General features: G+C 49.1%; 1 protein-coding gene across 1 annotated transcript; it reads left to right on the top strand.

Annotated features, from left to right (window-relative positions):
* Positions 1-2,839: 2,839 nt before the first annotated feature.
* Positions 2,840-24,764, top strand: DLST (dihydrolipoamide S-succinyltransferase). Its single transcript, XM_039534120.1, has 15 exons — positions 2,840-2,908; positions 9,286-9,319; positions 10,811-10,859; positions 12,031-12,086; positions 12,517-12,591; positions 13,018-13,073; positions 13,794-13,905; positions 14,560-14,715; positions 15,037-15,122; positions 15,966-16,063; positions 18,063-18,193; positions 18,854-18,927; positions 19,661-19,744; positions 21,742-21,909; positions 22,543-24,764. Exons 1-15 carry the CDS (start codon positions 2,840-2,842, stop codon positions 22,675-22,677), a joined length of 1,383 nt encoding a protein of 460 aa, XP_039390054.1. The 3' UTR covers positions 22,678-24,764.
* The last annotated feature ends 818 nt before the right edge of the window (positions 24,765-25,582 follow it).

Raw genomic sequence — 25,582 nt, 5'->3', positions numbered from 1 at the left:
AGTCTCTCTCCTCCCCCAGGGAGACGGTGCACTCACCTGGGTCCCCCTTTGTGGGGCGGGTGTCGGGTGGTAGGCGCCTGCAGGGTACCCTGTGTTCCCAGAGTATCTGGAGAGTGTGGCGAACAAGAAGAGGCATTGAAGCACTAGCATTGAAGAATCCTCTGAGCTTGGTCCCTGTTAAAGAGGGGGATGGGGAGGCCAGTAGCAGCCAACCAGCTTCAAGGTGCTTCTGAATATGCAGATGAAAGAAGAAGAGGTCAGGTTCAGAGCCAGGAAGCAGGGAGGGAGACCTTCTGTCTGCAGCTGGGCCACTCAGGTACACAGGAAGTCAGCTGTCTCAGAAGGTCTTAACATGTGAAATCTTTTTTTCAGATAGAGCCATGCCCAGTGGTAGAAGAGCTCTGTGCATTAACCTCTGGGTTCTAACTTGTTGCAAGTCAGGATTAGGGTGACCAAAGGGCAAGTGTGAAAAATCGGGACAGGATGTGGGGGGGTAATAGTTGCCTATATAAGAAAAAGACCCAAAAATCAGGACTGTCCCTATAAAATCGGGACATCTGTTTAAGAATCTGAATCTGAAATGCCTTCCAAAACCTGAGAGGGATGAGGTGTGGAGCATGCTTTCAGAGGTCTTAAAAGAGCAACACGCTGATGCAGAAACTACAGAACCCGAACCACCAAAAAAAGAAAATCAACCTTCTGCTGGTGGCATCTGACTAAGATGATGAAAATGAACGTGCATCAGTCCGCACTGCTTTGGATCATTATTGAGCAGAACCGGTCATCAGCATGGACGCATGTCCTCTGGGCAGGGCCGGCTCCAGGCACCAGCGAAGGAAGCCGGTGCCTGGGGCGGCCAATAAAAAAGGGCGGCACTCTGTCCGTTATTGGGGCTGCATGTCTGGGTCTGCGGCGGCAATTCGGCGGTGGGTCCTTCAGTCCCTCTCTTTCTCTTTGGCGGCACACTTCGGCGGCAGCTCAACTGCTCCGCTTCAGTTTTCAGCGGCAATTTGGCTGCAGTTCAATCGCTACACTTCTTCTTTTTTCTCTTTTTTTTTTTCACTGCTTGGGGCGGCAAAAAAGCTGGAGCCGGCCCTGCCTCTGGGACATGACGGGACATACGAATCTTTAGCGCACCTGGCACATAAATATCTTATGACGCCGGCTACAACAGTGCCATGCGAACACCTGTTCTCACTTTCAGGTGACATTGTAAACAAGAAGTGGGCAGCATTATCTCCTGTAAATGTAAACAAACTTGTTTGTATGAGCAATTGGCTGAACAAGAAGTAGGACTGAATGGACTTGTAGGCGCTAAAGTTTTACATTGTTTTATTTTTGAATGTAGTTGTTTTTTTTACATAATTCAAGGTTGCAGAAGTGCTCATTGAACTTGGAATTGAAGGTGTGAGGTTTGTGATGGGTCTCAATTGTTGTGGGAGTCTGTTCTATACTCTTGGATTGGCCCCTGGGAACTCCCTGTCTCCTGAACAGATGAGTTTTACCCTTACTTTGTTCAGTTCCATTACCCCCTTATCTCCCATCTTCCTAACTATAACCTCTTCCTCCTCTCTAAAAAAAGAACAGGAGTACTTGTGGCACCTTAGAGACTAACAAATTTATTTCAGCATGAGCTTTCGTGAGCTACAGCTCACTTCTTCGGATGCATAGAATGGAACACACAGACAGGAGATATTTATACATACAGAGAACATGAAAAGGTGTAAGTATGCATACCAACAGGAACAGTCTAATCAATTGAGATGAGCTATTATCAGCAGGAGAAAAAAAACTTTTGAAGTGATAATTAAGATGACCCATAGAAGGTGTGAGGAGAACTTAACATAGGGAAATAGATTCAATTTGTGTAATGACCCAACCATTCCCAGTCTCTGTTTAGGCCTGAGTTAATTGTGTCTAATTTGCATATTAATTCAAGTTCAGCAGTCTCTCTTTGGAGTCTGTTTTTGGAGAGACTGCTGAACTTGAACACCTCCCCATTGACTCTGATTATGACCCCAGGCCCCTCTGCTCCATGAACTATGCCAGCCTTGTCCGCTCATCTGTCAGCTTCTCAAACAACTGGCTCATTACATACATGCCACTCTCCCTGAGCTGATCCATCTGGCCCCTGCACTCCCCTCTATCAAACCCTCCTCCCATCCCACTACTGACACCAGCCTTGTAAGAACTTGGCTGGATAGGGATGACTGGGGAGGGTCGGGCACATTAGCCATTCGGTATCCCACACACACCCTGCAAGTGTCAGTCCGTTTCCTTAAAAGCAGCAAAGAGTCCTGTGGCACCTTATAGACTAACAGACGTATTGGAGCATGAGCTTTCGTGGGTGAATGCCCACTTCGTCTGTGTTCTTTGGAGCAGGGACCCTGTCTGTGCAGCACCCAGCACCAGGGATCCTGGCCTGAGCACGGCTCTGCCCATCACTGCCATGCAACCAAAAACAGGGCGGTCCAGCACCACCTCAGGGGACCCCTCAGGGTGGTTCAGTCCCCACACCCCCTCCTGTCTCCTCGGGGTGGGTCAGTCCCCACATCGCCTCGAGGTGGTTCAGCCCCCACACCCCGCAAGTCCCCTCGGGGTGGTTCACGGCGCCCGCCATCCCCTTCAGCTCCCACCCGCTTAGCCCCTCTGGTTCAGTCCTGCTCCCCACTTAGGGTAATTCAGTTTCTCCCCCCTCCGTGGTTGGTACGATCCGCTAGTGCCCCCCCCCCTCAGCTGCACCCGCGGTTGGTCCGCCCCGGCCCGCTTCCGGCCTTCGCCGGGCCTGGTTCCGGTGTCCGCCCTCCGGCTCCTCCTGCCCGTTGCCGCTGTCGCCGCGATGCTGCTATTGTCCCGGTCCCGCGGTCTGAGCGGGGCGCTCGGGCGCTCGCTCTGCGCCCTGCGGCAGGTACCGCCGGGGGGGGCGCCCAGGGGGGAAGGGAGGGGCGGGCGGGCGAGCGGCGGCAGCAGCGGCAGCGCCAAGGGCACCCGGACGCGGTGTCACGCCCCCGTGCTGGGCCGCCCCCTGGAGAAACCCCTGTGCCCGCTCCGCCGCCGGCACCCCGCCCCGCCCCCATCGGCCGCTCCCCGTGGGACCCCCACGAGCTTCCTGCCGTGCGCCCCGCCAGCCTCAGGGGAACATGACCCACAACCCCTCCCCTGCTGGGGCTCCTGCCAGGGTCACTGCGGACAAGCAGCTGGCGGGGGAACAGATCCCTCGTGGGGTCTGTCGGTGGACCGGCCTGGCGTGGGGAGCGGTAGCTGGGGGAAGCCCCAACCCCAGGGCTCGCCAATCTAAAGCAGGCGTCCTGAATGGCCAGGGGCATCTGAGTGCAGACCCATCAGGGTGGGGCTGGTCCGGAGCATGGCCACAGGCTGCACCGTTTGGGCTAGCAGGGCCACGTCAACCCCAACCGGACAGTGAGTTGAGAGGGCAAATGCAGGGCAGGCTGACACCATCGCCGTGGCTCATATCGGGGGCAGGTAGCCGTTACAAGCTGTGAGTGCTAGAGGAGCCCTCCTGAGATGGAGTTACAGGGGCAGCCCCTTGTTCACAGGGGCAGGCAGTGTCGCTGTCAGGTCATCCTCCATTACATAAATAGAAAGGCACAGCCCATGCAACTAAACATTTTTGTAGCTGTCTGATACCAGGATTTTTTTTATCCCCACTCATATCTTGCTCTCCTAATACATATTTCCTTTGATACACAGGTACCTCTCCTCCTTGTATCAGCTCTCTGTCCGGTTTCTGTGTCTTGTCTTGGTATTGTTACTCTAGAGATGCTAGTAATTTCTACAGCATCTTAGGTGTTCATAAAACTTTACAGGCACACAAGGACTGATCTCTGCTCCAAAAGCAGTGTTGTGGGAAGATTTGTTAAGGTAGGAGAAGTTGGCAGAATATAAGTGGAAGTGTGGCAGAAGACAAGGAGTGGCAGTTGGATACCACAGTAATGGATGAGTAGCTAAGGCAGAGAGATGATAGCAAGGACAAGAAGTAGCCAGGAAGTCAGTACATGGGGGATGTGTTTGTGGTGGGATGTTATCAGAGCATTGGGCAAGGAACATAATTTTGTAATTATTCCCTGTAAAGGGAAATCTTGTTTTACTAATCTGTTAGAGTTCTTTGAAGGGGTCAACAAACATGTGGACAAGGGGGATCCAGTGGACATAGTGTACTTAGATTTCCAGAAAGCCTTTGACAAGGTCCCTCACCAAAAGTTCTTACGTAAATTAACTTGTCATGGGATAAGAGGGAAGATCCTTTCATAGATTGAGAACTGGTTAAAATACAAGGAACAAAGGGTAGGAATAAATGGTAAATTTTCAGAATGGAGAGGGGTAACTAGTGGTGTTCCCCAAGGGTCAGTCCTAGGACCAGTCCTATTCAACTTATTTATAAATGATCTGGAGAAAGGGGGTAAACAGTGAGGTGGCAAAGCTTGCAGACGATACTAAACTGCTCAAGATAGTTAAAACCAAAGCAGACTGTGAAGAACTTCAAAAAGATCTCACAAAACTAAGTGATTGGGCAACAAAATGGCAAATGAAATTTAATGTGGATAAATGTAAAGAAAGTAAATGTGGGGAAAAATAACCCCAACTATACATACAGTATGATGGGGGCTAATTTAGCTACAACTAATCAGGAAAGAGATCTTGGAGTCATTGTGGATAGTTCTCTGAAGACGTTCACACAGTGTGCAGCGACAGTCAAAAAAGCAAACAGGATGTTAGGAATCGTTAAAAAAGGGATAGAGAATAAGACGGAGAATATCTTATTGCCCTTATATAAATCCATGGTACGCACACATCTTGAATACTGCATATAGATGTGGTCTCTTCGTCTCAAAAAAGATATACTGGCATTAGGAAACATTCAGAAAAGGACAACTAAAATGATTAGGGGTTTGGAATGGGTCCCATATGAGGAGAGATTAAAGAGGCTAGGACTTTTCAGTTTGGAAAAGAGGAGACTAAGGGAGGATATGATAGAGGTATATTAAATCATGAGTGGTGTGGAGAAAGTGAATAAGAAAAAGTGATTTACTTGTTCCCATAATATAAGAACTACAGGCAACCAAATTAAATTAATGGGCAGCAGGTTTAAAACAAATAAAAGTTCACACAGTGCACAGTGAACTTGTGGAACTCCTTGCCTGACACAAATCAGATATTAGGAATGGCAATATACAAAAACCTGTAGGAGAACACTTCAACCTCCCTGGCCACACAATAGCAGATCTTAAGGTGGCCATCCTGAGTTCATCTGCAAATTTGACACCATCAGCTCAGGATTAATGGAAATTTTCTGATCCTTGCCTGAGGAGGTTGTGAAGGCTAGTACTATAACAGGGTTTAAAAGAGAACTAGATCAATTCATGGAGGTTAAGTCCATTAATGGCTATTAGCCAGGATGGGTAAGGAGTGGTGTCCCTAGCCTCTGTTTGTCAGAGGGTGGAGATGGATGGCAGGAGAGAGATCACTTGATCATTACGTTAGGTTCATTCCCTCTGAGGCACCTGGCATTGGCCACTGTCGGTAGACAAGATACTGGGCTGGATGGACCTTTGGTCTGACCCAGTATAGCCATTCTTATGTTCAGTGTGTTGAATGTAGTGGAGAGGGAAGAGAGTCAGGGAGGTGATGGTCATCCAGGCAAGAGAGAATAGGGACATAGACAAAGAGTTTTGACATTGGGAGTAAGGAGGAAGAAGCAGATTTTCAAAATGCGGAGGGAGATGCACCAGGATTTGATGGAAGTCTAATGGGAGAAGAGGAAGACAGAAGCTGTGGGCTTGAGTGACTGGAGGATAGGGGAGTGGTCAGCAGGAATAGAGGAAGGGGGAAGGAAGAGAGGTTTGGGTTTTGACATGAGCAAGAAAGGATGTGCAGAAAGAGATCTTGAAGAGACAAGCAACATTATGGGGTTGGAGAAAAGAGAGATGAGTTGCCAGCATAAGAATCATGGGAACATACAAGTGGTGAGAGAGAGGAAGAAGGGAAGGGCATTGACCACTGCCACTTGGGCACAACAGTGGGGAGAACCACCGCTTATGGAGTGGTTGAGCAGGTAGGGCCCCAGAAGCCCACAGAGGAGAGGGTCTTAAGAAAGATGGTGTAGTCTACAGCACTGAAGGCAGCAGAATTCAAGGTGAATGAGACCTTTGGATTCATCCAGAAAAGGGCCATAAATAAGTTAGTGAAGAGTTTGGCAATTGCATGGGCAGGGAGTTAGAGAACAGGTCAAGCTGCCAGTTTAGTAACAATATCTTCCATCTGCTCAGCATTACTGTCTGCATCTCATCTTAGCATCTGTCTTTTTCTCTACCTAACTAATGCTATGTGTAATTACTGACTATTGAAACCAGTGAGTAAAGTGGAAGACCTGGATGCATCTCTTGTTTGCAGCAATGGGTTGTGCTGGCCCTGCCTGTTAGTGCAGCAACCTTCTCTGCTGTAAGCAGCTTTTCCACCAGTTCTTATGTGTGGGCTGCAGCCTTTTCCACAGGGCTGATTGCTGCTTCACTGGTCCCTCTCTTCTATGATCTCCCTGTCATGCCACTTCCAAAGCTGTCAAGCCCTTAGATTCAGTTTAATGCAAGTTCCACTTGGGGCCATGAAACTGGCTTTGCCTGGCGTGGTTCTGTTCTCTCAATGCTCTTATCTGAACTGGCTCTTTTTTCCAGGGTAGGAATAAGGAGACTGTAGAGGGAATTTGCAGACGCACAGCATGCCAACAGCCATCTTGGGGTTTATGTATTCCATAGAGTGGGGGTTCAAATGTGCTGTGATGGATGGCAGTTCTGTAAAGGGTAGGATGCAGGAGGTGGGCCTCTGGTGTCAGATTGATTCCATCATGCTGAACGGTCCTGAGACGTTATGTGGAGTTAGGGAAAGATTAAATAAATTGGTAGCTTGGTCTGGGGAAGTATTAGTCAAATTTTTGTTAGTGGTTCACTCTTCCATGTTAAGGCTGGCTCTCTTAAGAGATCCAGTGTGCTAAGGTCAGCTTGCAAGAGCTAAAGCTCTTGCTTCCTGTTCAGGCCCCTACTTTCCTGTAAAGGGTGTGCCAGCATTAGTTGTTCGGTCGGACATTAATGCCAAGTGTCCCTGAGAGTAGATGCAGTCCCAGCAGATTTATTCTGGAAATGGGATGTTGCCTGTTAATGACTCCCCTGCCAAACACCCTCTATAGGCTGGGTGTTCTGGAACACCACCCCTGAGGGGTAGAAGCAAGAAAGCCCTAAGGAACACAGTGCAGTGTATACAGACCCTCAACATCTTGAATCAGAATGTCTTCCCATGTGTCTTTACACAGTGCATGGTCAACCTGTAGCACTTGTTGCCAGAGGATGTTGTGAAGGCCAAAACCATAATGGGGATGAAAAAAGAATTTGATAAGTTCATGGCGGATAGGTCCATCAGTGGCTATTAGCCAAGATGGTTAGGGATGCAGCCCCATGTTCTGGTGTCCCTAGCCTCTGACTTCCAGAAGCTGGGACTGAATGATGGGATGGATCACTTGAGGATTGCCTGGTCTGTTCATTCCCTCTGAAGCATCTGGCATTGGTCACTGTCAGAAGACAGGATACTGGGCTAGATGGACCATTGGTCTGATCCAGAATGGCTGTTCCTATGTTCTCCCCTTCACTATAAGGCCCTCTGCCTCTTCTCTTACAGAAGACTTCCGTTCTTTAGGGTAGGGTGGTCCAGCTACACTAAAGCATTTTAGAATTTCCATGGGCATAACAGCAGTTCTTAGAACACACACAGACTCAGCTCCTATAGAAAGTACCATCTGTGGATTTTGTTTTCCACAACCACCCATTGTAGCATGAGCTTCCCAAAGTCTATGCTTGTGAGCTGGATCCTAGCAGCGCAGGGTCTCTGCAGGCATACATAAGAGTCTGGTGCTCCTACAGAATCTGGGACAACACAACCTGTTCCTCTACAAAAATGCTGTTGGGGATGCTAGGATTATCCCTGCCACGAAGTACCCCAAGAGAGGCATCAGTGGACAGAAGGGAGCTCACTTTGCTCAGCATATTAAATATTTATATAAATGTTTAGGGAGCCGTGTAACATGAGGCTGTAAATCCATAAGGGAGTACTCGTGACTAAACTGTGAAAGCCGCAGAGCTCCAGTCACCAAAACTTCAGACTGAGTTTCCTTGTATTACATTCTGTCAGTTTTTTGCTGTATAAAATGTTCCATTTATATTCCATCTTCTACAAAGTGTAAATTCTTGTGGACTCTGATGCATCTGTAACATCTCATCAATCCTGGCAGTTTGTGTTATCGGATCTGTAAGAATTTTCAGAAATACGTCTATGTGAGACATAACGCCCAAGAGTCAGTGCCCAGTTATAGCTGATATCATGTGTCTTGCTGAGGTTGAAGGCAGATTTCATCTGCAAACTCTCCTCTCCCTCAGAAGTTGAGATTTAACTGAAATAGGATTCTTTCATTTCCTGCCTTGACTAATGAGAAGTGATGCTTTGTCGTGTCACACCCCAGAATTGGCTACATTTCAGTGGTGGTTGAAGTGATCCTTGTGTATAGTTTGTAGTGCTCCAGGTTGGAAGGTGCTATCTGAATATGAGTTACAATACTTAGTAGGGCAGGGATCTTGTATTTTGCACCTTGAAATTTGTTTTTGTTTTTAAAATAAGGTTGACCTGAATTAGGAACATTTTTGATGAGTTCCTGGGGATTAAATGGAAGGTTACAAAGTGGGAGATCCTGGCACCAGTGAAAATCATTGGGAGTTTTGCCTTTGACTTCAGTGGGACCAGGATTTCACCCAAAGGTCCCTTAACTAAAAATTTAAAAAAAGGACACCAGTTGGAGCTGTTGAGGCTGTGGGAGCCAACAGTTTGGAGCTGCAATTCTAACTTTGCTACAGGTTGCCTTAATGTGCAATGGCAAATCTGAGGTGCCTGGGGCTTTCTGGAACCTGTTCCTTATTCACTGCCTGTGGGCATCCCTTTTCAAGGACACAACAGCGGGAGATGCAGGTGGAAGCCAAGGAATGTGAGTTTAATGTCTTGCTTCCCAGGCACTTTTCTGTGGAAAAAGATGTCAGAGTATTTGAAAGATTCTCATAGACTAGAGTGTGCTGCAATGCAGTAACATGCTCACATAGTGGGACATGTGAACTGTCTGTCTCCCACCTATTGGTTCAGTTTATAGCACGGAATCCTGGGGAAAACATAGTAACCTCGGGAGCTGCTTCTTCCTGTTGTTTGCAAGTCTGATAGTGTCCCTCTTCTCTCTGACAGGGGAACTGTAATCTGGGGAGACGCTCTCTGTCCGGTGAGTCTTACACTTGAGATTAACAACTTGTATTTTATTTCATTTCATAACTGCATAGACAAAGGGAAGAGAAACTAACCAGAGTTGCTGACAGAAATATATTGGAGCTATCAGAGTCAAATATATCCTCAAAAATCATCATAAAGCCAAACAGTTGGTTAAAAAATTAAATCAAAAGTAAAACAAGTTATGTGTATAAATGATAATCAGTCCATTCAACTAAGTTGAAGATTCCCAAAGGCAACAGAGAGATTGAGTGTAACTCCTAAATACGCTCATTGGAGATAATGGTGCTTGATTTTAGAGTTTACAGTACGTTTTTTTTCAGAATCTAATGTGAATGAGTCCCTCAGAGCTCTTCCTGAAGGCCTGAACTGGATCCCAAAGTGTCCTTGCTCTGGACTGCACAGTCCATGTCCACCCTTCCATTTTTCCAGTTCTGCTTTGACCAACAGTTAAAGCTGCTCACTGTCTGCAGTCATAAACCCTAAGCTTTTGATCTTTAAAGGGAATATGTATTTTAGCAGGGAACAGAATGTCAGAGTTGCAACTTACCTCCTCAGAATCATTTTCCAGTGAAATGATCTCTTCCTTCTGCACTTGCATAGCTCTGAGGAAATCAGTATGTTCTCAGATTGCTATGCCAAGCCTCCTTAATCTGAGATCAGGCCAGAATCTTAATTACCTGGTATCTCAGGAGAGGCAAAGGTCAGGATTAGAAGTATATGATAAAGGTTGCTTAGTCTCCAACCTGAAACCAGAGAGCATATGAACATGGTGGAGCCTACAAGGCTGAAGAAATGCTGAGAAATTATTCAGGAGGGAACAACCTTCCTCTCCAGTGCTTTTTCAGAAAGCAATTTTCTTTATGGGAGATTCTCCCTGTCTGTGCTTCTCACAGGGCCACAGGCTTTCCTGTGGGTGCCTCTTGGGGATCAAGGGGCTCTTGTCCTATCCTTATTTGGAGCCCCCTGTTTCTAATACCAACATGTATGAAGTTTTAGCAGTGCTCAGGGAAGGTCCTTGCCAGGGGGTATTTGGTTTGGTTTCTCTCTCTAGTTGGCCATTTCCTAAATTCTGTGGCTCTAGGATATCTGCTGGTTTATATCCTGCCCTTTAAAAATGATCCAGCGGAGCTTAGATCCCAGAGCAGGAGTGTTTTTTCTTTTGTTAGAAATCTAAATGAAAACAAAGCTGCTGTTATTCTCTGACAGGCTCTGAGTGGGGCAGCTGATGTAGAGGGGCCTCTGTACAGCCTCCAGCTGCACCCTGTCCCAGCTGTAGCCCCACATTCAATCAGGATGGGCAGCAGTGGCATGGAGCCTTCTTTAGGCTCTGTTAACATCTGAATAGATTCCACTGCGCATGCTTGGAAGGGTCTCTTTGAGTTGTTTCTAACCTTATAAACCCTCCCCTTTGTGGTGGGTGTATGGCTGGGTAGCTGCCTGTAGGATAATGAGGTTTTCAGTTGAAGTGGTTTCTACCTTGCAGGTGTATCTCGGAGCCAGGGGCTGGCTTACACCAACAGCAGCAAGCTTGTGTAAGTATCCATGGAAAAGCTAAGGCCTGCTGCAGCATGTCAAGGGGAGGGGCTGCTCTAGCCCTGGTATCTGGTGGTGTGTCTGCTCTAATTATCATCAACCCCTCTGCACATCGTAGGGGCTCAGAGCTAGTCTCAGGAAATTCGTGCGCTCTGGCTTTTATGGGCCAGGAATTGAGAATGTTACCCAAATATGTGCTGGTTGGATCTGAATATTGGGACATGGAAGGGACAAGAATGAAGAGGTCAATGGTGAGGGGGAGAGGATGATTCATGTATCCACCTGTTCATGTTCTCACTAATACTGTGCCTATCACTGTGATATTTAGTGGTGGCCTCCCAGCAGAGACCTACTGGAAGCACAGCGACACAGATTCTCCTTGAGGAGAAGTGGGATGGTTCTGGAGCAAGTGACGCGAGGGCAAGGCCTGCACTGCTGGGATGGTCGTGGTACTTCTCCCAGACACGGCATGCCTCCCTCCCCTGGGAGCCCACAGCATTACCCACTGGGCCATGTGTGCTGAATTTGTGTGGCCTGCTTTACAAGAATCTCTGGTAGTGCTAGAGCATGTTCACTCTTGCTTCCCAAGTGTATTAGCTCTTGCTGAGAATGATACTTCTGCAGCATCTCTTTAGAGCACTTGGGATGCTTGGCTCCCCTGGAAGTGGGGTGTCAGAAGTATCTGACTGGCTTTCTGTGATAGTGTCAGTCTTGAAGCACCTCTTGTAGTGCTGATGCTCCTAAATTAGAGACAAACAAATCACTATTGCACTAGCCAAGGGTATGAGATTGGACTTTGGGTCAGTCTTTGGCAGGATCTGAAGCCCCAAGACTTCTATCTGCTGATTTTTTAACACAGCCATTACTGGGGTACATGCTTGGAATCAAATTCTGTACATGCCTGTTGTCTCTGGACTTCTTGGCTCCCCAGAGGTAGCAGGCTGCTGAGTTTCCTTTGGGTGCCTAGTAGGGTTACTACAGCATAAACCAATATGTAAATGTCCCTTGGAGCAACTGTGTATGCATCATCAGGGCAGCTGAGTGGCCTTCGGATCAATTGGAGCAAGCCAGTGTAAACGCTGCACCTCGCTCAGCTGTCCTTGGGAGGCCTGGGCTGACCACACCGTAGGCTTTTTCATTCTGTGTTCATCTCTCTCTCTGTTTTTCCAGGATAAACACCTCCAGTGTCTTCTCCGTCCGTTACTTCAGAATCACAGCAGTGTGCAGTAAGTAGCTAAGACCCAGGAACCAGTGGGGCTAATTGGTCTGCTCCCCTCTGACTGGAGTGCACGTGGCCCTGAGCCACAACTGAGTCCACCTTTCCACTCTTGTTCTATGCCTGCTTCACTCTAGCCTCCACTGGTGAGTGGTGGGGGTTGGGTTTGTGCTTTCGGCCCTATTGTAGTGTGTGGCTTTCTTGTGTTGGGTGTTTCCGGTACTGTGTGACTTCCTGTCCATGGGAGAAGCTCTTTTCTGTGTGATTTGCTGTCAAAAAGTGTGGTGTTGCCCATCTTCCTCACTTCATCTGACAATTACTGGGCTGCCCCTTTCCAGGCAATTCTCAGTGGCCAAAATGGAGAGGTGATTGAATGTGTGCACTGAGCTCTGAATATGTGTGCCAGGCTCTCTCTCTCTCTCTCTCTCCCCCTCCCACAGGGAACGACGTGATTACAATTAACACACCGGCATTTGCAGAATCAGTCACAGAGGGAGATGTCAGGTGGGAGAAAGGTAAGAAGTTACCCCCTCCCCATTGACTTTTCACTGCTGTTGCATTTTTTCTGTGCTTTCATGGGGCAGCCCTGGGCACAGTTTGTAGCTGGTTGGCTGAAGTGCTGCTTCTTAACGCCTTTCAGCCTGGGAAGGATGAGGCAGCAGTGTGATAACTACACTTTCCATTGGGGCAAAGACCTCTTGGCACTATCCCTGCCTGTCTAAGGGCCATTCTGTCCATGGTGTAGAAGGATGAGACTGGAGAGGGATACCTGAACTAGGATCAGGAAGACCCTGAATGTGCAGTAGATCTCTTCAGCTTCACACAAGAGAGGTTGTGCAAGTCTAGTGTGAAAATTCTGGATTACTGGGAGACTGTGCTGTGGGTTGGAGGGGGAGGCCAGAGCACAGCTTTCTGCTTACAGTGGTTCTTATGTTGTTCAGCTGTTGGAGACACAGTGGCAGAGGACGAAGTGGTGTGTGAGATTGAAACAGACAAGGTAGGAGTGTTCTGTACTGGTCCCCTTCTGATCCCTTTCCCAGGTCTGTGTTCCACAAGACTGCAGGCCCTGCCTGTGCCCCTGCTCCTTTCACAGTTTAAAACCTTCAGTTCTTTAGTATAAATGCTGACTGTATCTTAAATTAGTGAAATCCTTGCTAGTTTCTCTTCTCTCCGTGCGGGGGGCTGATACATCCCATCAGGGACTCCAGTCTGCATAGCAGGACTCAGGAAATCTGCTTCTATTTAAATACAGGAGAAATCAGAGACTGTGTAGGGTAAGTTCAGATCTTAGAAAAATGGCTAGTTTAAGTGTGTCACTTTGGCTCTTAAATTACCCAGAATAATTTTTAAAATAATTTTCGTCAAACTGTTTTATTTTAAAGTGCTTGCTTGCCCCTGAATCCATGGGAGCTGTGTTTCCTGTGTCATTGCCAGGCATGCAGCTTGCTGTACCCTCTCTAATGAGGCAGGTGAATCAGGCTGTTATGCTGCTGGCTTCTTTTAAAGGCTCAAAATCGCAGCGTTTTTTTTTTTTTTTTTAAAGGTGAGATGGTGCCTGTGCAAAAGGGGCAATACAAAGCTCTGGTTCCCCTCCTGGTGTGAAATCTGGGACACAGGACATCTCCCTTCATGCCCCCTGTTAGAGGCAAGGGTCTCCTACTTGGATATCTGTTCACTTTCAATGGTTGGGGGGATTTCACTCCTCTCCTTTTTGCAGACATCAGTGCAGGTTCCATCCCCGGCAGCTGGCGTGATTGAAGCCCTTCTAGTACCTGATGGGGGGAAAGTGGAAGGAGGGACCCCTCTGTTCAAACTCAGGAAAAGTGGAGGTAAGTCAGGAACATGTATTTAGTCCAGGGGTAGAGTGTGAGAATGTGCAGTGACACTTTGAGATGCAAGTTGCATTGTGAAGGCGATAGGATAGTATCATGGTCATTCTCTGAAGTGATGTCCCCTCCTGGGTTCTCCAGTGGGAGAGAGTGGAAATGGAGAAGGTCCTGTGTTGTACGTGCATAGGCTGGAGATTAGTAGACTCTAGGTGGAAAGGAGAATAAATGGAGAGAGAATATATTTATACGGTAAGGATCAGTCTCCTGCAGACGCATAAGTAGTTACTGTCTCCCCTGTCTTTTAATACAAAACTAAGAACACTCAGTTAGGTTAAAAGAGGCAAATTTAAATAGGATGGAAACATAATTAGCTTGTGGAACTCTCTGCCCTGTGGTACAAGGAACCTCTGAGCATTACTGTACCATAAATATTTGAGGCCTCAGCTTCAGCCTAGGATCCACTTAGTTGTTCGTGAGCTGAAAGGAGCGTCTTCTAGGTTTTTATAACACTGAAATGCACTCCGAGAATCCGGAAAGGTGAATGTTGATAACTGGCCAGACGCAGGCCAGTGAGGGCAAGTGAGAGCCTGGATGTGGCTGTCTCACATTCCAGACTGTCACTGCACTTACAATTATTATTCATTTGTCTTTCAGCTGCTCCCGCCAAGGCCAAACCAACAGTGGCCCCTCCTGCAGCAGCCCCTGCACCTGAGCCTGTGGCTGCTGCCGTTGCTCCCCCTGCAGAGCCAATCCCCACTACGATGCCTCCAGTGCCCCCTGTGTCAACACAGCCCATCGATACCAAACCTGGTGAGGCTGCAGCCTTGTTCAGTCCTCTTTTTGCAAACCTTGCCTTTCAGTGGGAGAGGAAATAAAGTTAAGGGCAGCAAAGCAATCTTGAAGTTTGAGATGGAAGCTTCTCTGCTTTGCTGCCCTGTATACACCAGGCTTGAGATCTCCAGTCAGCCTGGAGCCTGCTCTCCCCATAATCACAAGCCATGGTTCACTCCTTACATATCCTGTTGATTGAAGACGGGGCTTGGAAGGGCCTATAATCAAGCTGTTATTGGCAGGGGTCTGGCTAACCCTGTTTTAAGATCCCATATTGACATATGTATTCTCTGCTCTCAGTGTCTGCGGTGAAGCCGACTGCAGCTCCAGTGGCAGCTCCTGCTGTGGAGCCAGGGGCCAGCAAAGGTGCCAGATCAGAACATAGGGTAAGGTTCAGGGGACCAGGGCTTCTCAAAGTGCCTTCATTGCTGGGTAACAGAGGCGAGGACCTTTCTCTGGAGTAAACCTTGAGGAGCCTGTCTAAACTGTCTGGGTATGATCGTGCCCAGATGCATTGGGAGGAGAGTGTTCACACGCACATCAATTAGGGGCTGTAGTGGCTGGGTAAATGCTCTGGCCCAGGTGCTCCGTAGGGGCTAGGCAGTTTTGAGGATGAGGTTAAGGAAGGGCCTTCTCTCAACTACCTTGGGGGCAAGGGCTTCTAGACAGGAAAAGGGAATGAGTCTCAAGCTATGATGTGTCGCTACTAGGTAATGGCTGGTTTTGTGCTGCCCAAGTGTCCTCAGCAGAGCTCAGGCAATGCTGCTGCTGCCAGGGCCGAAGGTGTGAAACCTCAAGGGAATGTGGCCGAGCTGCTCACACAATAACGTCTCAGGAACACTGGTCTGTGGCTTTCTCTGCAGGCTGCTCTTCTCACGCTAGCCCACCCACCAGCTCTGCCCCAAGAACTTTCCCTTCAGCAGAGCTTCAGGGGGGTGCAGATCTGGGCCACATTCTGCCTTTGTCATGATTCAGTTCTGTTTTTCAATCAAACCATTTCCTGAGCTGGGAAGCCTCTTTAGTGAGCTTGTGGCAGCTCTCTGGGCCCACTGCGCTGCAGGTAATGGGTCCACCTCACCCTGCTCAGAGTGATCAAGTAAACAGCTCAGCCCAAGGCACAGGCTGCTAATCATCAGGAGGGAAGACTGAGGCCCTGTGGTTTTCCTCTGCCCATCTCCCCTTTCTATTAACCCCATGGCTGCTCTTGCTCACTGTCTCTTCAATTTCAGGTGAAAATGAACAGGATGCGTCAGCGCATTGCTCAGCGCCTGAAAGAGGCTCAAAATACATGTGCTATGCTGACCACCTTCAATGAGATTGATATGAGGTGAGGACCATGCTCTCCCCTCTGCCCTAGCAAGGTGGGGCCTCTCCCTCATTGCACCCAAACCAGCAGCAAGGGTCACGCTTTTTGGGCAGGCTGGGGCAATGTTACTTTGGGGTTCCTGTGGTCAGGTTTCTCATTGCACTCCTCTGGGCAGCTTCCTCCAGACCATCCTGATGTCCCAGGATGAGGTATGTAGTTCACTCAAGGTCCTTGGGACTCCATGCGATCTCTGCTTCTCAGAAGTAACAGGAGCAACTTGTCTCCTCTTCTGTGAAGCTCTTGGTTGAGGACTGGGTAGTGCTGAGCTGGAAAAACTGGAGCAGCCTGTGTTCTGGCTACCGGCGATATGAAGACAGTCTCCTGCTTCCTCTTAACCCTTAAGGTGACTGCTGGGGAGACTGGAATGTGAGTTGCTTCAGGACAGGTAAGGTCCAAGTAGCTCACCTTACAGATGTGTGCATCCCCCCAGCTGTGCCCTGCACAGTGAGCAGACTTGGCAGTCATGTAGAGCAGCTTTCCAAGATGGTCAGCGTCCCTTTCCTATCTCTTTCGGTCGGTGGGGTTCTCTTGACTCATGCCGAGTGCTTGTGGGTCGACCACACTAATGGGTTTGGAGGGTGGGCATCTTAGATTTCAGTGCATTAAGGGAAATTGTGCCCAAATTGAATTGCCCTGTGAAATCCTACTCTGCTTCTTAAGACAAAACATGTAAATATTTGGGGCTTAGAACGATAAGGTTGGCAAAATAGTCTTGATTGGAGGGGAAGTGCTGCAGCTTTATCTGCTCTCGGAGGCTAATCGAGGTGTCGCTTTACGCTAGCCTCAGGCTCTTGTTGCAGCCAGTAATCTGGTTTGGATTGATTGCCCTTCTAGCTGTATGCCCTGCTGCCGACTCGCAAGGGCCTACACTGAGGCCTCCTGCTCCCCACTGGGTCCCAGCGTCTGAAAGGAGGAAGCCATAATGAGCCGGTTTCTCAGCAAACCTCCTCCCCGCTTCTGCAGCCCTTGTGTCTTGGGAGGCGCTAATGACTTTGGGCAGTAATCCTAGCCCTAAACAAGGTTAGGTGCAGGAAAACAAACATTCTAATCCCATTGAGCCCCCACCCCCACCTCCTGCTAAAACTGCCTCTTCAAAGACGCATGGTCTGTGGAGGGGGCAGGGCAGGAGGTACAATTCCAAAGTAGCTGGTCTTAGCCCAGCATGGGCAGAGCTGAGGCTATGCTGCTCAGTGCAGTTTGTGTAACTGGTCTCTATTCCAGTCAATGGGAGTTAGGGGACTAGCTATTTCCAGGATGGGCAGAGCAGACACTGTGCTTGGTGCTCAGGCCATCTCTGTGGCATTTTGGGAAGGCCTCTCGCTGTGGGGATCAAAATATCACGTGCATCCAGCCTGTTGGCACCAAGCAAGAGGGCCAGGTCTTGGAGCAGCAACATGTGGCTAGGGCCCCAGAAACCAGCACTGAAGCTCCTTTTGTCCTGCTTCACTGCTGAGTCTTCTCTGTCCCTTCACCCTTGGCACTCCTTGCTGCCTGGTCTCCCATCCCCACAGTGATTGCAGGGCAGCCCCTGGAGAATGAGCACATAGTTCACCTGTACCCAGTGCCCAAAGCACCAGACACTGGATAGTGGTTGTGACGCCGGAGATTCGGCCTCTGTAACACCAGCCCTGGAGCTCTGACAGATCTGGGGCACAGCACATTCCTGCCAGGCAGTGCATCCTTGGAACTGGAGCAGAGCTACGCTGCTTCATCTGGTTTTGTTGGATTTGTGGCTCTGGAGGGATTCCTAAAGCAGTTTCCCTGACAGCAATCTTGAAACAAGCTAAAAGTTGCCCAGTCTGTTACTTGGGGCAGAATTTTTCAGCAGCTTTGGGATAGAACATTTGTTGTTGCAGGTTTGTTGACACAGGAGATCTGTCAATTATGGAAGAAGTGAGTAATCTCTTTTCCCCTTCACCCCTCATTCCTGGTGGTAATGGTTGTCTGTTGGTTTTTGCAGTAACATCCAGGAGATGAGAGCCCGGCACAGAGACTCCTTCCAGAAGAAGCACAACCTGAAACTGGGCTTTATGTCAGCCTTTGTGAAAGCTGCAGCCTTTGCCTTGCAGGAGCAGCCCATCGTGAATGCGGGTGAGTGTGCCAGCCTGTGTGGAGACAAGGGGCTTCCTGAAGCATGTGGCTAAGCCTACAGGGAGCTAAAGGCTCCAGAGAGCCACATCCCCACATGTGAGAGGTGGGGAAGAGGGAGAGGCTGTGACTCCTGTGGGCTGTAACTAGCCTACCTGACTTCACTTATGCAGGTAGGAGCCAGCATGCTGGGAAGGGCCCTTCACAGTGACCCCAGCAGGAGCTTTCAAGACTCTGACAGGGTGGGTGCCGTGTATATTAAGGTGCATCCCAACCCAGGGCTGCTCATTAGTAGAGGACATATCCTACTATATTTCACTGGAATGGCTATTGTCTGGGGCGGGCAGGCCCTTAAGAGGTGTCTCCTGGGAGATCAGTTGTACCTATGAAGGGAGAGGAACACATGGGGGAGGTATGGATGTCCCAGGGGAGTGAGCTGATCCTAGCCAGCTCCCCGTCTCTCCAGCCATCTTTACCTCTGTGCTGATGCTTCCCCGAAGAGGCAGTGGGGCTTAACCCTCCCCTGGCACGACATTTAAAAGCATAGAAGTTAGAGATGAGCTAGTTGTTGTTGGTCAGTGACTACTTCTGGCCCTTCATGACTGCAGAGCCCTGGCTCTTGGGCTTTCTCTGTGTAACTGTCTGTTTTCCTCTCTCTCCTAGTGATTGATGACACAACCAAAGAGATGGTGTACAGGGACTATGTGGATATCAGTGTTGCAGTGGCAACTCCCAGGGTATGCCCTGCAGGCTCTTTACCTGGCCCAGACTGCAGCCCAGGTTCTGCAGGGGTGATAAAGTTAGCTGAGCAAACTGAGCCATGGCACTCTAGGGTGGCAAAAGCTACTCGTGAAACTCCGATGCCCAACACTGTCTGGTCCTGCAGCGAGAGAGCTGCTAGCCACTGGCCCAGCTGGCAAGGGACATGGCCACCACAGCTCTTATGGGTTATTGGGAAAGTCCAAGTTGGTGAGACCCCCCTGTCTTGGCCTCACTGATATGGGCACACCAGGGAGTGGGGGAAGTGGTGTGTCCTGGCTTCATGTTTAGAGACCAACCTTCAGCCCACAGAGCAGTGCAGATAGCTGCCTGCCCTGCTGTACTGAACCGCTGTCTCTGTAAACCCTGGACAACACCCAGGTGGACACTGCCACTTCAGACCTCGTTGGCCCTGAGCAGGGGTGCTGCATGCATCCAAGGAGGGAGGAGAGGAGTCGCTCCCCAGGTCGGATGGTGGATCTGCTGTTTCTAGTTTGGGAGGCAGAATGTTACCTGACGTTGAAGTTCTGGATTTGTGAGGGGAGGGAGAGTAAATGATGTGCTCTGCTCTTCATGCTCCCATCTCTCCTGTTCAGAAGGGCAGGTGGTTGAGTGTACTCCAGTGGTAACTTCCTTTGCCTGAGACCAGATTCCCCATGCACCTGTTTGCTGCTACATTTGACTCTGACTGGGCTCTTTGCTCCCTCACAGGGTCTCGTGGTCCCTGTCATCAGGAATGTAGAAACTATGAACTTTGCTGACATTGAGCGAACCATCAGCGAGCTAGGGGAGAAGGTAACAGGAGATGGGACTGTCGGGGGGGTGCTGGCCATGGCTTTCTGAGAGGGGCGCAGAAGGGAAGGAACGAGCAGCCAGCTCAATCCGTGGTAGAAGCAGCATTGATTTCTAGCAGAGACTGCTGGCAGTGCACAAGTGGGTTCACTCTGTGTGAGGGTTCACCTTTGGTCCCTCTAACTTGCTGCTTGTCTTTAGGCATCTTCTGTGCATTGTACTAGCTGCCAGCCCTACCTGTGACCTCTTCTCGTGGGACAGATCCCTCTGAGGCTTTCCCTTTTAACTGAGACTCCTAAGCAGGCTTGGGCTCCTGCTGCCCCCCTGCTCCCATTACTTCTCCTTAAGACCAAGGCTTGTTTACCTCTTCGGAGGCAGGTAATTCTGTCACACATCAAATGGTGGAACTCAGTGAAAGTAAGGGATAAACCTTGTAATTGCTCCTACTAGAGGAAGACGACAATAACCTGCTCCTAACTTTAGTGACTGTCAGTCCCTTGTGGTCTGTCAGTCGCGCCAAGGCTCTGATTCAGCTGATGTAGCTGAGACATGGAGCTGTTCAAACCATGGGACCATATCGAAAGTTCCAGTACAGCTCAGTGCCTCCTCTGTACACTAGCATGCTACCACTGACTTATGAACTTGTCATTGCCTCTCAACCCGTATGACTGTCTATCTTGGCTGAGGTGGTGTCAGCATCTCGCTAAACCCTAACATTAAAGGGACAGAGCCCATATTTTTAAAGTAACCCCATCTAAACATCTACACTAGCAAATCTGAATTGGCAAGTGAAGTTCTTTCCATCACCTGTTGCTTGTGAGGAGTTTTCAGTAGAGGCCACTGTGACGGTGCTGCCCATGGGAACCAGCTGAGGTCACTCAATTAGGGTGAACTGCAAACAGAACGGGGCAGACAAACCCCAAAAGCTGGTGGATATTCCAATACTTAGATTTACCAAGCCAGCACAGAACAGCTTCTATAGTACCTCACTGGTTACTCAGAAGTCCAAACAACGCAGTTCCCTTAAAGTACCCAGCCTCAGGCCTCTGTCCAGACACACACATCAAATATGATGATGATTACTGAAAATCTTATCTCATCATATAAAAGAAAGGTTCTTCCAACCCCAAAGGATTGGCCACACACCCAGGTCCAATTATAACGTAGATCATACCCAAAATACACACTATAGTCAATTCTTGTTAACTAAACTAAAATTTATTAAAAAAAAGAAAAGAGAGTGAGTGTTGGTTAAAAAATCAATGTACATACAGACTTGAATTCAGTTCTTGAGGCTCAGATACATAGCAGAGATGAGCTTGTAGTTGCCAAATGTCCTTTTAGAAATAGTCCATAGGTTATAGTCCAATGTCCATATTCAGGGTGACTCCACTGGGGATCTCAATCCTTATGGCTTAAGGTTTCCCCCTCTTGAAACCCAAAGCAGATCTGAGATGAAGAAGGATCGTGTCCCAGGGTTCTTATACATTTCCAGCACCTTTTGGCCTAAGAAGGACTTAACTCTCCTTCTCCCAAACATCCTGGCAATTAGTACAGGGTAATTTATCCATTAAACAGTTCAGATACAGGTTATCACAACCTTCAAAGAAACATATAAACAATAATACTATTTCACTCAAGTATCTTCCTAAATATTAATATTCCTTTTTTTGATCTTTGAATCAAAGCTATAGTAATAGACAAGACTTGTTTGCTTACATCACAAGACCTGAGCAAACATCTACCCTTCTATCTCTAACACTGCAGGCTGCATTTCAAAGCTCTCTTCATTTACATATCTTCCTAACCAATCTTTACTAACTCTTCTGGTCCTGTTGCCTTTCAATGAGATATATTAAACTCATAAGGTCACAGCCACACCCTACGAATGTAGTGAGTGAGGAGCAAGTACCTCCAATCTCTGTCTCTTTGCTCCTGTTTGGTGTTCTGGGTGCCTTCAGTCTGAGCTGCTTTCTAAAATCCTGTTCTTCTTGTTTCAGGCCCGAAAGAATGAGCTGGCCATTGAGGACATGGATGGGGGCACCTTCACAATCAGCAATGGAGGGGTCTTTGGGTCCCTCTTTGGGACACCCATCATCAACCCTCCCCAGTCTGCCATACTGGGCATGCATGGCATCTTTGACAGGCCTGTTGCCATTGGAGGCAAAGTAGGTGCAGCTGCATGGAAGGCTCCAAAGGGCTATATTCAGTGTAATTAAATGGGCAGAGATGAGGGGTTCAGCAGCAGAGGGGACCCTGGTCGTAGCTGCACCAGATGGGGTGGAGGAAGCCCTCCTAGAAGGCTTTCCTGTTGCAAAGTTACTTACTTGGAAGGACACAGTGGGACCTGTAAAGGGTTCTAATGTTGGTGATGGTGCCAGTCTGTGGTGTTGGGGACCAGACAGGCCCTCACCCCTCCACGCTGGGGTAGCAATAAAGAATGCAGTGGCTGGCAAAGGGATTTCCTGGATCCTCTTAATGCTGTTGAGAGAGGGTGCCTTCAGTCTGCATGCTAGACATCAGCTCTCCTCCTGAACGGCATGCCCTGGTACCTGGCACAACCCCACCCAGAGCTTGTGCTTAGTTAGTGCATGACAGAAGGAAGGGCGGAGCTGAGCCCTGTCAGCCTGCTGTTGTCTCTTCTCTCCTGGAGAAGCATATACCTTGCTGAGCAGGTGATCATGCTACACCCTCTCCCTATCACACAGGGCAGGAACAGCTGGGTCTTTCTCAAGTGGGATGGAAGCCAGTACAGGAGAGGCAGGGCTGAGCTCACATGCTCAATTTCTTCTCCTCCTCAGGTCGAGGTGCGGCCCATGATGTATGTGGCGCTGACGTACGATCACCGGCTGATTGATGGCAGAGAGGCAGTGACTTTCCTGCGCAAGATCAAGGCCGTGGTGGAGGATCCCCGTGTGATGCTGCTGGACCTCTAGAGCACAGCCTCAACACCATACAACCCAACCAGGGCAGGGACGCAGCACCAGCAGGGGCAATATAGGGCATTCAGGAACCAGCGGGAGTTCATTCCAGTCTCCTCCCCTCCCCTGTGTCAGGAGAGGTCTTGGAGGGAACTCTGGGGTTAGCTCCTACCTCCTTCCCCTGCTCTCTCTCTCTCTCTCGAGAGTGTTTCTCCCTTGGGCTGTTATCCACTGGGCAAACTACCAAATGGCATGGGCTCTCCAGAACCACCTATGTAGCCTCTTTTCGCCTTCCCCTCCTTCCCAAGGCACTTGCACGCGCCTCACCTCCAGCAAAAGCTGCCTGCTACTGCGCTAGGGTGCCCTTCCCCAGCGGCTCCTGTGCCAGTTCAAGTCTACTTCCAGCACTGGGAGGGAGGGAAAGGCTCTTGTGTGTGTCTACCATTTGAAAACACCCCATTCTCATCCACCCCGCAAAGCCAGCCTGGGATCCCTGGGGTGACTTTGTAGCAGTGTTTGATGGCACTCCTGCACTTCCCCCTGTTCTGGTGATCGCAGAGGCATGGACACTGCAAGGGCTGTCTGTCTCCCCTGCTATCTCCTGTGCCTCAAACTAGCAGCTGAGGTGCATCCATTAGAATTCATTCCTTCCCTTTCCAGACAGGAAGGCAAAAATAGCCACTCCCACCCTCTTTTGTGTTGAGGTTTGGTTAATTTTCTCTGGCCTGGTCTACATGGTGTGAATGTCTGGCAGGGCAGGGTCAGCTCCATTCCCTGCTGGGCCTTAGGGGGCCACCCCTGGGCTTAGGCCACTACCTGCCAGCAGTTAGGATAAGAAACACCCCCCCACCCCCTGCAGCTGCCTTTGAATTACAGCCCAGTGTTGATGGGTGAAACTATCAGCTTCCTGTCTGCAATGGCTTAGCCTGCCCCCTGCTGTGAGACAGCTGGGCAAAGGGCCTCTGCATCCTAGCCCCAGGCTGCTGGTGTGTGGGGGCATATCCTTAGTACATAGCGTGCACATGTAGTGGTGAGCGAGGGGCACTTGGAGTCCCTGCCAGGTCTATTATTCTCACCCTCTACACAACTTTGTAATTAAAGTATTTAACGCAATGAGTTTTAAAGACATAAACCAGGGAAGTGATCTAATGGTGGGGTGTATCGGGGTGGGAAAGGGGAGCTGGAGTGTGTACGTGCTGGTGCTGGGTTTTGAATGTGTGTCCCTGACTTGATGCAAGAAACTAGGTGGAAGCACCATGAGAAGAGTAGTCCCCACAGAGAGGAATCTCGTGCTGCACCAGGGCATTTGCCACCAGCGTGATGATGGAAGTTGAGGCAAGATTTTTCTGACTGCATTCTCTGCACCAGGTCCCTCTCATGGCCTTTTTTTTTCAAGGGAATAAAGTCATTAACTCTGCAAGCCTGTTTTTGTCTGAGGGCTTAGATAGCTCTTGGGGAGGGGCATATAGCCTGGAGTGACCTCCTCAGCTGGCTCCCTCACTTGTCATGTAGGAGGGCTTCTCTGATCACCAGGTCAGGTGTGCAGCTATATTTGCCTGTCTGTAGCAGCATCAACTCTTGTTTCTCATCATTCTATGGCTGTTAGCTTGACTATCTTTGCAGCTGTGGCGGGTTCAGAGCTGTGCCTGTTGTCTCTGCTATGGGAATGAGAAACACAGGTGGTAATTTGGTTCCATGATTGTCTGTTAGGTGTCCAAGACTCCTGTTTAGTCAAACCCCAACTGGATAGGAACTTGCAGGGGGTTAGGGTTGCAGTGTCATTTTAGGCTGAAAATGCAGGGGGTCTAATGTAACAAAGAGAGATTATACCCCAGAAAACATCACTGTGACAGCCCAGTACTGGCAGGATATTGACAAATGACGGCTGTGCGGGGCAGGGTCTCCAAAGCAGTGAGGGAGCTGGAGCTGTTTGCTTTTGGGGAAAGACTGAGAAGTGAAGCTCTAGCATGGCGGTGCCATTAATTTGCTCTTTGCAGCGGGCTCTCACTGAGCAGGTAGAGGAACATTTAGGTTTGCAGAGGAGGGTAGAATGAAGGTTAAAAGAATAAAATGAAGAAATTAAAAGCGGAAGCTGAATCTCAGACATGACAGTCTGCCATGGTGTGACATTATTGCCCAAGGGAGCAGCATTAGCCCTTGGAACATTAGAAAACAGCTCCTGTCCACGGACTGCATCAGCCCTTGCTGGGTGAGTGCTGGGTAGGTCCCTAGCAGTTGCTTTTACTTGCCCGTTTTACAGCTATAAGCATGGACCAGCCTCTTCTATTAAAGGAGCCAATTGTATCGACAGTAATGGCACTAAGGAGAGGGAACAAACACCTGCCTCCTGGCTGTAGCTGAAAGCTCTGTGCTGCTGGGTCCTGTAAGTCAAGCCTGCTTCCTTTGGTGCTTGACTGTGGCTTGTGCAGACTCAGGAAAGCTCATGTTCATTGGAAAAATAGCCATGAGGTACAAAATATTTCTCCTTGTACGTAAAGAAAGAAGAGGCCATTGTGCTATGGAATGGCTGCAGGGAGAGCTGCCGTGGAACTGAACTGCCCACCTGGTTATGTTATAAAATGTGTCCAATATCACAAGCCTGCTGCGTGCACAGAGTTAAAAACAAAAGGCAAACCCCCCTTGTGGAGCTGAATCCTGGGAAAGGATAGGCCCTGGGCTGTGGCTGGAGGCTCAGTAAAGCCTTTGGACCAAGTGGAGCGTGAGTTCCAAAGGTACCTCTCCCTCCCCCAAGTCATAAAACCTCAGGGCTGTGAGCTTGTCTGTTAGCTAATCTCATCTGCTCCTTTGATGGGTCAGAAATGTTCCAACTTCACACAAAACAAGTTACTGTTTCCTTGCAGTGAGAAAACCCACTTTGCAGCTGCTGGCACTGTGCCAAGGTCCCAGAGCAAAGGCCAAT

Source organism: Mauremys reevesii, linkage group 4, assembly GCF_016161935.1.
Source record: "Mauremys reevesii isolate NIE-2019 linkage group 4, ASM1616193v1, whole genome shotgun sequence".
In the NCBI taxonomy this organism is placed as follows: Eukaryota; Metazoa; Chordata; order Testudines; family Geoemydidae; genus Mauremys; species Mauremys reevesii.
The sequence above is the reverse complement of the archived record's forward strand: the minus strand, read 5'-3'. Positions and strand labels throughout refer to the sequence as shown.

Coding starts and splice junctions, on each gene's coding strand:
- DLST (XM_039534120.1), top strand. CDS start 2,840: ATGCTGCTATTGTCCCGGTCCCGCGGTCTGAGCGGGGCGCTCGGGCGC. Junction 18,194..18,853: donor GCAGCCCATCGTGAATGCGG/GTGAGTGTGCCA, acceptor TCTCTCTCCTAG/TGATTGATGACACAACCAAA. Junction 21,910..22,542: donor CTGTTGCCATTGGAGGCAAA/GTAGGTGCAGCT, acceptor TCTCCTCCTCAG/GTCGAGGTGCGGCCCATGAT.